The 12,096-nt window shown below is 27.2% G+C and overlaps 1 protein-coding gene across 1 annotated transcript in view; it reads right to left on the bottom strand.

Annotated features, from left to right (window-relative positions):
* The window catches only part of LOC114125389 (cubilin-like), a 30,857-nt gene that overhangs the window by 15,766 nt on the left and 2,995 nt on the right, over nucleotides 1-12,096 (bottom strand). The window contains 32 exon segments of the mRNA XM_027989006.2: nucleotides 141-365; nucleotides 482-701; nucleotides 774-943; nucleotides 1,006-1,338; nucleotides 1,414-1,816; nucleotides 1,878-2,215; nucleotides 2,796-2,964; nucleotides 3,023-3,385; nucleotides 3,461-3,542; nucleotides 5,236-5,392; nucleotides 5,474-5,633; nucleotides 5,899-6,092; nucleotides 6,165-6,325; nucleotides 6,401-6,587; nucleotides 6,654-6,784; nucleotides 6,872-7,097; nucleotides 7,168-7,342; nucleotides 7,950-8,137; nucleotides 8,391-8,553; nucleotides 8,686-8,891; nucleotides 9,042-9,213; nucleotides 9,305-9,489; nucleotides 9,560-9,731; nucleotides 9,787-9,971; nucleotides 10,060-10,206; nucleotides 10,299-10,490; nucleotides 10,554-10,677; nucleotides 10,859-10,959; nucleotides 11,035-11,179; nucleotides 11,252-11,500; nucleotides 11,827-11,967; nucleotides 12,033-12,077. Coding sequence (XP_027844807.2) covers nucleotides 141-365; nucleotides 482-701; nucleotides 774-943; nucleotides 1,006-1,338; nucleotides 1,414-1,816; nucleotides 1,878-2,215; nucleotides 2,796-2,964; nucleotides 3,023-3,385; nucleotides 3,461-3,542; nucleotides 5,236-5,392; nucleotides 5,474-5,633; nucleotides 5,899-6,092; nucleotides 6,165-6,325; nucleotides 6,401-6,587; nucleotides 6,654-6,784; nucleotides 6,872-7,097; nucleotides 7,168-7,342; nucleotides 7,950-8,137; nucleotides 8,391-8,553; nucleotides 8,686-8,891; nucleotides 9,042-9,213; nucleotides 9,305-9,489; nucleotides 9,560-9,731; nucleotides 9,787-9,971; nucleotides 10,060-10,206; nucleotides 10,299-10,490; nucleotides 10,554-10,677; nucleotides 10,859-10,959; nucleotides 11,035-11,179; nucleotides 11,252-11,500; nucleotides 11,827-11,967; nucleotides 12,033-12,077 — 6,109 coding nt within the window.

The raw sequence follows: 12,096 nt of genomic DNA, 5'->3' as shown, positions 1-12,096 counted from the left end.
TAAGATATTAGTTATTGTTAAAATTTATTGAAAAATGGATTTAGAAAATATCTAGCTAAGAAAAATAAAAACAATAATTACATACTTACAATGATAATTACCTTAAAACTAAAATAATATAGTAAAATAATTAACAGTACCAGTTACGACATCAAGATAATCTCCACTATACGCTGTTGAAGATGAATGAATGGGATAAAAATCTATGTCAATAATTTCAATATCAATATGATAATGTGATTCCGTGTGTACTACCCAAGTAACATTTAGATTTGACGCGTAACCATAAGGATAACCAGGACTTGTAATTGTCACACTTGTATTTGAGTTTGGTGATAAATAATAGTCAAAACTTGTACTGTTAACTGTAAACGATAAGATTTTTTATTATTTCTATTTTATTTAAACTCACTACATTCGTAAAAAACCATATTATTTTTATTTTTCAGACTTAAAATCATGTATATATTTTTTCACCTACATTTATTTTTCGACATTAATAGAGATGTGTACAACTTCAACCCATCTATTTGTGTCCACGATAGTAAAAACCGTATACCCCCAATTCTTCTATCGCCAGCCTTCAATTTAATAAGAACAGTGTTATCGGATGATGTAATAGCTTTATTCAATACTAAATCGTAATTTATAGAACTTAGTCCCAACAAAATTAAAGTTTCGACATTACTTCCATCATATATCTAAACATAAAAATAAATTATAAATTTATAAAAAAAAAACATAAGATATTGTACATCAATATATTCATTTACTTTTAATTCGTGAATTCCAGAAGAAGAAATTAAGTCATTGATCAAAATTTGAACTCTTTTTCCTTGGTCTACCGTTATTGTCCATGAATAATCTTCACTATCTCTGTATGTTCTGGGATACATTGGACTAGAGATTTTTCCAGATTGTGATGTCAGGTCAATTTTTGTTACTAAAATATAAATAAATATTATTTAAACTATAAATTTCTATAATAGGTAATAATAAACATACCATACTTAAAATCTGCAGTAAATCCTTTAGCTGAACCAAGAGAATTAGAACGAAATTTGACCCAAAGGGACGTACCCGAAGTAATATTAGATGGCAAATTTGGTCCACAAAAAATACCTAAGACGGGACCCATAGAATCACCTTCTCTAACTTCCACATAATCTTCATTGCAAAACTCGTCTTCTTCTAATTCAAAAGCAATGAAATTCAAAGACACCCGATTTCCGACAGAAGATTTTAATATCCAAACACATTCAGAATCTCTGAAATAATTATTTGGATAGTTGGGCGAAGAAATCGTTCCTCTTATCGAGTCATACGTTCCACCACATGCTAATGAAAACAAAATATAGTCACAAATAATGCTGTATGCTGTAATGATGTAAGTTCTAGCACATGTTTACGGACCTATTGATCTTACGGAGTACAAAGCACTAAATGAATCATACGCAGCAGAATTGTCGATAAACTCTATACGCATAGCTGGCCCATTACTGACAATAGGTGGAGGTATCGGATTCGACTTACAAAATTTAGTTATTTCAGGTGCATCAGAATCGGGACCATCCAAAATTCGAAATATTGTGTGAAATAAATCATTAGAACAAGGGTTATTAGTAATATTTGAATTTTCTATTGTAATATCTTCTAAATAATGTACTATATCAATATGAGTAAATGTTAATGTGACTTTTGACTGAGGAATATCAGATACAATAATCCAAGTACAGTTCTCGTGTTCCCCATTTGTAAAATATGGGTTGTTAGTGATAATTCCTGAATCATTTGTTAATAATTTTGCACCGCATGCCTGAAATACAAATTTAACTTAATAGTAAAGATTTTTATATATTATAACTAATAAGAATTACCGTAGAATACATTGCTTTGAACCCTTTTGCTTGAATATCATATTTACCAACTTCAAAGGATACAAGGAGTATATTAGATAAAGATATAATCGGGGGTGGTATACTATTCCCAGAGTGGTTTAGGAGTAATTTCCCATGAATATTGCCATCATATACTAGAACAATATCTTTGTTTCCTGAAGGAGAACTTTGAGTATTAAAGTCAATGAATGTAAGATTAATTAAATGCGTCTTTGCTATTTCAATATACCACATGCAAGAACTATTGGAATCGTAGTTATGTGGATAATTTCTAGTATAGAAAACTCCTTGAGGTGCACTGAATTTTCCACCACATTCTACAAAATAAAACCAAAAAAAACTTGATGTTAAAATAAACTTTTATTTTGTTTTAAATTGAAGGAAATGATTTTCACAGATAATTTACCTAATTTGATACAAAATTGAAAGAAAAAATTTGTTAAATTTTCTAATATTCTTTGATGAAAATTAAAAAAAAAAAAAATCAAACAAGTATTAAGTGATAGGTACTTAATCACTTGTTTTGGCATGGCCAAATTATATCATAATTGTTTTAAATAAATAAAGATAATCATTCTATTTTATTTTAGTAAGTATAGAAAACAACATCTTTTAAAAATTTATCTTAGCTTGGTCAGCTGGTAAAATATTATAATATACATAAAACAAAATGATTTTAGATATATTTTGGTTTTAGCCTAAATAGATAGTTATGAAAATATTAAATATACCGTATAATACGTATGAAAAATAAATCGTTATCTAAATTTTAAGTATTATTATTGTTGTAAACACACAATTCAATTTAAATATTCATCATTAAATACATTATAACGACGGGTAATTACATGAACATACTATCATTACAAATAGTAATAAAACAAAACAAACACGTACTCGATTCAATTTTCTTGTATGTAGCTTTGAAACGTTTTTTCTGAGAATCATCGTCTGATTGAAATCTTACAAAAGCTTCATTTCCACTAGTTGTCAATGTGATTGGACTCGTTTGTTTATGGCATACTTTTAATAATTCCATACCAGAATCATCAAATCCATTGTAAATCTAAAAGAAGAATAACAATTGTTAACATTATACTATTTAAACAATTCTATTAACATACAGCCATATAATCAAATAAACAAGATCCTGAAGCTTCAAACCATAAATCTTCTATTGTTATCTCTATAATAAATCCATTATCGACGATAATATTCCATTCACAAGTGGTACTAAAACTATAATATTCTGGATATTCAGGTGATGTAAATTCGCCTTCCAATTTATTTAACACACCACCACAACCATCAACTATCCATTCGATACGAAAATCATCGTTCACATCCGACATATCTTTATAGCTTTTAGAATCAAAAGTAATTTTAACAATGTTCTTAGTTGAAGATATCACAGAATGAGTTTCTATAGAACGATTATTTTTCCACAAAAGAGTATTAACTTCATTCCTGTTTGTCCCTTCAGTTATCTATGAACACAAATGTTAATTACAATCAAGATTCATAAAAATATTTGTGTATCATATAAATTTACATATGCTTACAAGTAACTTGGTATCCTTAGAATGGGGAAAATATCTAAAAAATCGGTGAAAACCTGAATTCATGTCCAACAATGCAGAATGTCTGTAAACATATGCAAAATCCAAAGTTTTAATCTTTTTAATTTCTTAATTTCTAACACTTTATTTCAACACTCTATATAACATTTCAGTCTAAAACTGAGAATAAAGAATTCCAAATACCAATGAAAAATATACATATAAATATTAATTTTATTAACAGCTAGTGATTTATTTGTTTTTAATTTAAAAGCTGCAACGTCTTCTTTTTTTTTTGATATTCTAAGTTGAACTTGTTAATTATCTTATACATTAGTATATTGATAGCTATACTCTTTTAAATCGAAAATTTCCCCCAAAGGTTTTTTAAATAAAATTAGATCTATTTAGTACTTTTTGTGATAAGAAATAAAAATATGTAAAATACAGTTTTTTTTAAATTTGACGTCGAATGTACAAATTGAGATGTATTAGTACCTTTACAGAAATTTCCTAATAATTTAATAGCAGAACTTTCACCATCATAAAACTGTAAAAAATCATTTCTTATAAAATACACACAAATTTAAATGCAAAAATTATAATCTCACTTAAACTTTAGATGGACAAGTTTATATAAAATAAAAGATTGAGGTATATTAAATTCCAAAAATTAAAATTTTTAAAACTTGCCTACTTGTACTAGTATATGCTTGAATATACTATCTGGGACATAAAATAAGATATATAAGACATTAATTTAAACTTAATTGATACATACTTCCAGAAAATCGTCGTGGCACAATAATCCAGGAGAATTATCTAGAAGTATGTATCAATTAAGATTAAATACTTGTAGGTTAAAATTAAAAATCCATTTAAAATGCATTTTATGCATTTTAGATTTAAATAATAAATCAATGTTTTATAATACAGTCCAAAAATGTAGATAAAAACCCTTATAAGTTTTATAACAGAAAGTTGAGAAAAAATCACAGGGTTTTATTTTCTCTGCTGTATATAGCAGGTTCAATTATTATACCTTTTAATTGCGTGTTTAAATTTTGCATTTCATTGTTTGAATATAAACAATACAATACATTTATTTTATTTATGGTTTTAAAAATCTTAACACATATTATCAAATAACATATTGTGATATTGAACAATATTTGAATCATTTAAGAAGTGTATTTTTACCGGTAATGAAGTACGTGCAGACAGCTGGTATAAATGTATAATATAAATTAGGATTTTATAATATAATAAGTATAAAAAAAATAACTTCTTAAACATTCATTTCTCTAGTTTAACTATAGGTAATTCAATATTAAAACTCTGTTAAGTAGTTACTATTATTAAAATAATTAACTTCTAATTTTATAAAAGCCGTTCTGTAGTATATAGTAGGTTTCGAATGTATCTCGTCATATAATAGACCGATGTCAGAAAAATGTTAAATCTATATTTATTGGTAAATGATAATTTATTTCATACAAAAACGGTTTTGAGTAGACACGATATCAACTTATATTTTTAAAGATGTTTTATAATTTATGTATTTTATTTTCAATCTGTGTTTTATTTCTCTATTAGTAATATAGTTGGTTGACCACATCTTTTTTAACATTCCAACAGATCTTTGTGATTCCCATAATTTGTACTTCAAACGTGTATAAAAAAATAATTAGTCATATCAATATATATATTTATTTATTTATAATATATACATATATATATATATATATATATATATATAATATTACATACTTACATACCTTATGATTTTGCTCGATAATTTAAACACAGTAAAAGTCATATTAATTGTACTTCCTTTAGGAGCCACAATTGTCCAAACACATTTTTCTACATTTCTATTTTCTTCTTTAACCATTTCAATCGCACCCTGATTTCCTTTTAAAGTTACCTTACAGTCTAAAAAAAAATCATTAATTTATTGTTTTAATACATTTTAGTTATAAATTATTTACAATTATTAAATTAAATTATACAAACCAGTAGCATATTTCAACGAAAAACCTCTACCTTTAGAAAAACCACTACTTCTATATTTAATGTACATTTGATTTGACGTCGAATGTACAAATTGAGATGCATTAGTACCTTTACAGAATTTTCCCAATAATTTATTAGCAGAACTTTCACCATCATAAAACTGTAAAAAATCATTTCTTATAAAATACACACAAATTTAATTGCAAAAATTATAATCTCACTAGGTATAAAAAAAAAGATTGAGGTATATTAAATTCCAAAAATTAAAATTTTTAAAACTTGCCTACTTTGCCTATTTGTACTAGTATATTATGCTTGAATACAATGTCTGGGAAATAATATAAGATATATAAGACATTCATTTATTATTGAAACCTAAAATGCATATTACCACCTACAAGTATTTAAACTTAATTGATACATACTTCCAGAAAATCTTCGTGGCACAATAATCCAGCAGAATTATCTGTTACTAACTCTAGATCTAATATAGTAAGGTTGATTTGACTTCCTTGCACCACAGCAACCTTGTAAAAACATTCTAATGTTTCTAATACAGGCAATGGATAGTTAGGAGATATTATATGGCCAACCCCAGAATTCAATGTTCCACCACAACCTTTTAATTATGTTAAATTGTATACTTATTATTATGTGTATATTTAAATTTGATTTAATTTAACTCTTATACCTTTGGCAATTGTATACCATTGCATAAAAAATCCTTTATTTGCAAAAGTTTTATCTGATACAAATCTTATAAAAAGTGAATTTCCGATTGAAGAGATAATAGGAAGTATTTTAGATCCGCAATACTTTCCAATTAATGGTGATGTAGGATATCCTCCATTTCTATAAAAAAAATATAATATTTCACACATATTAATAATTCTTACCTACTTAAATTATATATATATATATGCTTACCGAATTTCTACATAATCAAACCTACATTCAAAACTGTTTTCAAGAAGAAATGTAGTAATATTTAACTCAATCTGATTTGAAACTGGTACATTTATAGTCCATATACAATTTTTTTGTGTAGGATAGTCATCTGGGAAATTTGGTGACATAATAAAACCTTCTAGGTTGAAGAAGTTTCCACCACATACTGTAAAAATATGAATCAATATTTAAGTGAGAAATATATACATGGAACTAAGTGCAGGGTTCATACCTTCCACTTTATTTAATGAAGTGTAATTTAACATAAAACCATCTAATGCTCCTAAACGATTAGTTTGAAAAACTATTGTTAGACGATTACCTAATGAAATCAATACTGGTGGTAATTTAGATCCACAATACCTAAAAATTGTTAATTATATTTTTAAGGAAATTTAATTTTGTTAATTGTATTATTATACAAGTGCATTTATTTATTTAATTATTTACCTAGCGATTTTTGATGCATTTCCTTGAACACTATTATCATAGACTTCGACATAATCATTGTTACAAGTGAGTCGGTCATCTAAGGAAAATGATATCCAATTTATTTGTATTAGATTAGATTCATTTACAGATATAACCCATTTACACATTTGTTGGTGTAAATATTTTTCTGGATTTTTCGGCGATAATATAATACCAGATGGTTCCTTTAAAATACCACCACATGCTAAAGTGTTAAAAGAAAAATGTAAATCATAATTATCATATTAGTTAAATTCAATATTTCTGCTGTTTACTTATATCAATCGTTGAATAAATAGCTTGAAATCCTTTAATAGAATTTAATGATTTAGTAGAAAATTTTAACCACATATAATTATGTGTTGATAGGTAAGGAAGTTTAGGAAGTTTTTCAATATTTCCACATAGCAATGCGATTATAGTTGAATTTGAATTATCTCCATCTCTGATCTTAAATTAATATAATTTACATTGCACATTAATATGATATTTAATAAAAACTCGTAATGGTACAAATAGTTTAAAATAAATTAATCAAAAGTCAACCCTGTTCTTAAAATTTATATAATATACAATGTATATGTATATTATGTATAATAAAATTACATTATAATAATTATATACATTATCAATAATACTACAAATACACACACTTATTCTCCAAAATATAAATTAATTTATTGACTTAAAATTTAAATCATTAAAAATTTAAAGTCAGTTAATATTTTGTGATAATACCAAAGATCGGAGTCACTACATTTCTAAACGTTTATTATATAAAATACTATAGACTTGTAAAATTTTTTTGAAAAATTAGGCCCACCTACCTATTGTATTTATTTATTTACAAAATACATCGATAGAGCATATTTATATTTTATTAAACTACTGCAATTTTTGTAATTTAAATGTACATTCAAATTATCTCAACTATTGTTAGACTATACTAACTATAGCTACTATAATTGAATTTAATATAATATATGTAATGTAATTTAAAATAAATTAACTTATTTGAGCAAATGGTGAGTAAAAAATATTTGGAAAATCAAATTACCTCTAATGAATTAAAATTACATATTGGATACGAAGGATCTTCAATTCCCATATCCAAAAATAATAATCGAATAGCTTTGCCAACTGGTTGTACGATTGTATATTCACAGATTTTATTTTGTAGAAAAGGATTTGGGTAAAATGGCGATTCGATTATACCATTGCTATCAGTAAATATTCCACCGCATTCTAAAATTAAAAAAAAAACATCCATATATAACATTATTATTGTTTTAAAACTCAAATCAAATAATTAAGCAAAAAACTGAAAAACTAAATACATTTACTACAAACTAGCTAGATTTGTGAAAAAATAAAAACATTTTTTCGATAATATTTAATACAATTTATAGGTTTACGAAGTAAATATTTAAACAATAAATACCCTTTGTTTCGAAATTAAGGTTTTTAAAAATAATTAAACGAAAAAATGTATACATACATATTTCGTATTTAATTGTAAATCCTTTAACTACAGATGAAAAATCATCTGATACAAAAAGAAGAGTTACTTCATTACTGTTTGAGTTTATTGGTTGAACATATTTATCTGAGCCACAATAACGACCAATTAATGGAGATTTTATATTAGGACCATCGTGAATCTGTAATAATATAAACATTTTATATTCATATGTAATACAATGAAGATACGAGTATGTTTGAATTTGAAGGTATTATGGAGAATTAATACAATTATAGAAATACCAAAATCTAAAATAAAACTTAAAACATACTTCCAAAAAATCTGTTGAACAATTAATAGAATCTGTGATGCCAAATTCCTTTATGAATTCAAGTTTAAGTTTTTGATTAAGCGGCATTTTTATATGCCATTCACAATTCACATTGTCCAAATCATTAAAGCTATCACTTGTCAAATGCATAGGAAAAGATATAACTCCAGAGGGGCTTGTATAAGTACCACCACATCCTGGTATGCCTATTAAAAATATAATCTTATATAATTATTAAAATAAATAAATAGAAAACTCATTAAAAAAAAAAAAAAAAAAACTAAACTTAAACTTATTTATATAAGAAATGTATGAAATATTGAAATTATACAATATTATATAAAAATATTAAATACCCTCAATTACACTGTACGTCATTTGAAATCCGTAGTCTTGGCCAGAACCATCAGAATGGAAGTGCAAATTTGCATGTGAACCTGAAGTCAATATAGGAGGAGGTAAACCATTAGAAGTAGTATTACATAATTTTGACAATATTGGACTGAGCTGAGTAAAACCATCTCTAATCTACGTAAAAATGAAATTATTTTATCATTCTTTTTTAGACATTGTAGGATTAATTATTTAACTATTAATAATATCCGTATGAAAATGTTACCTCTAAATAGTCATAACTACAATTTATATGTCGTTCAAAACTTAATGAAAAAAAATTTAATTGAATTCTTTTTCCTGGAATGGCATTCAAAGTCCAATAACAGTCACGATTAGGTGGATATTTTCCCGGAGAACCGGGAGAGGATAATGTGCCGTGTGAATCAATACTTAATGCACCACCACAATCTAAAAAAAAAAAAAAGAATTTTAAGTTACTTAACAAATTTCAAATAGGTACAACATAATTAAATTTCACCTGGTTGTATCGTTGTGTAATTTAACTGAAAACCACGAAAATTTTTGGATCCGTCAGAATGAAAATGTACAATTACTGAATTCGTAACCGAAACAATGCTATTGTTTAATGGCAATTGACTACCACAGAATTTACCCAACACCTTTCCACCATCATCGTCAACGTTTTTAATCTAAAATAAATCAAATATGTAACTAAAAATACAAAATAAATTAAAATACTTTTACTTCGACATAGTCCATGGAACAAGTAATTCCTTTTTCAATATCAATCCAAACAAAAGATATATTTATGACTTGAGACGAATTTACTTCAATTAACCATGCACAATTCATGTTGCTCTGGTACGTTGCATTTGACTCTGCAGGATACCGTATTGATCCATTAGAAGTATCAATATAACCACCACAACCTTAAAAATATATCTAAATTAAAAAAAATGTTTGAACATAATATGTATGTTTCAATACAATATGTATTATTTATATAGGTACACTTACTATCTAAAAATGATTCACAATACTGTCCAAAAAACCCTGTAGTACAAGTACAAGTAAATTCACCGGGTTCTATTTCAGGGACACATTGGCCATTATGGCACGGATTTACTAAGCACGGATTTTCTTCGCGAATGTTACATCTTCGTCCTAAAATGAATTAAATTTGTCACAAAATCATTATCATTAGTCTCGTACTTATACTAATTTTTTTTATTTTTTTTTTGTCAATTATTTGTCACCTGTATAACCCCTGTCACAATGACACGAAAAAGTGTTATTTGAATTCATAAAGCATTCGCCATGAGAACCACAGGGATTATTCGTACAAGATTCTATTACAGTTGTGTTGTTTTTAATGCATCCGTTCATTCCGATTCCATTACCAATATACCCTTGCCGACATGTACACTGAATTGTTGTTTCAGCATAAACTATAAACAAGGAAAAATATTTATATGTACCTAACTTAAATGTAATTTTTTTATCGTGTTTACCAGTGCACTCAGCATTTGAATGACATCCTCCGTTGTTTATCGCACAAGCTCCTCCAGATTTATAAACACAGTTAATCCCATCACCGCTATAGCCAGGTGGACACGATTCACATTTAAATGAACCCTAGATGAGTTTTTAAACCGAAGAATAAGTTAAATAAAAAAATACATATAAAAAATTATCTTGGATTAGCATGCTATTATCTTTAACAATAGTTGTAAATAATTATTGTTGTTTTAATTTATATTATATTAACGAATTATTAACAAGTAGATTTAACAAAATTGTTTATAAATGGACGTACTCTCGTGTTCATGCACTGAACTCTAGGATTCATACTGCATCCACCGTTGTTAATCAAACACTCGTTAACATCAGTACACACAAAACCGTCCCCCTCGTAACCTAAGTAAATTGTAATACGTTAAATCTGTAATATTCATATCGTGTATTAAATTAGGTATATTGAAGTTTAATCACCTAAGGGACAGTTTCCGCAAGTAAACGACCCTCTAGTATTCCTGCACTCGACCGGTGGATTTGCCGAGCACGTGTGTTTGTTTTCTTTGCATTCGTCCACGTCTTTCGTACAGGCCGGATTTGGTCCTCCGTCCGTAGTCCAACCCTTTTAATAAAATACAAAATTACGATAGTATGAACACGATTTCGAGCAGTTAACCGTCTAAATTTCACTGACCTGGTTACAAATGCACGTGTAACCAACCGTCGACAGTTGATTAATACACACTCCGTTGCCGCAGAGTTCCGACGACAATGCCCCATTGCAATCGTTCTTCCTTTTCGTACAGTGCAAACCGAACCAGTTCGTCGTGCACACGCATTCGTAACTACCCGGCGTGTTCTTGCATTCCGCACCGTTTTGACACCCTAAATCCGTGTACATGAATCGTACACATTCGTCTACGTCCAATTCACACAATCTACCCTTTGTAATAAATTAAGTACCTATTATTCGGGATCGTTTTTCAAAGTATAAAAAATTATTCGAAATCAAATTTATGAATGTTACAATTATATGAGAATTAAATATGTACATCAAATTTTTAAAACTATGACCAACAAATAAAAATAATTTCTAAGCCATTAGTCCATATATTTTGAAGTTTATTTAGAAATTATTTTTCTGATTTTTACTATAATACAATAGGTAACTATTAAATACGGTATCCATCTATCTATTGTTTATAAGTGAGTGATTTTCAAGCTAATACAATTTATGTAACTACTGATTAATAAATATTTAACACTTACCTGCCAATTTTTTGGACAGTTACATTGAAATCCATTATAAAGATCCAAACACGTCCCACCATTCTGGCAAGGATTACTCAAGCATTCGCTAATCGACAAAAGACTAACGAGATTGGTGATTTTTTTTTCCAAATTATTTAACTATATAAGTATAACAATAATGTACTAAAATTTTATTTATGTACGAGTTAACTTGATTTACTCACTCTAACTTCTAATTTGTCTGCGCGGTTTAACGTCATTCCGCCTTTCTATAGCAACACAAAAACA

This window comes from Aphis gossypii, chromosome 1 (genome assembly GCF_020184175.1).
Source record: "Aphis gossypii isolate Hap1 chromosome 1, ASM2018417v2, whole genome shotgun sequence".
In the NCBI taxonomy this organism is placed as follows: Eukaryota; Metazoa; Arthropoda; class Insecta; order Hemiptera; family Aphididae; genus Aphis; species Aphis gossypii.
The sequence above is the reverse complement of the archived record's forward strand: the minus strand, read 5'-3'. Positions and strand labels throughout refer to the sequence as shown.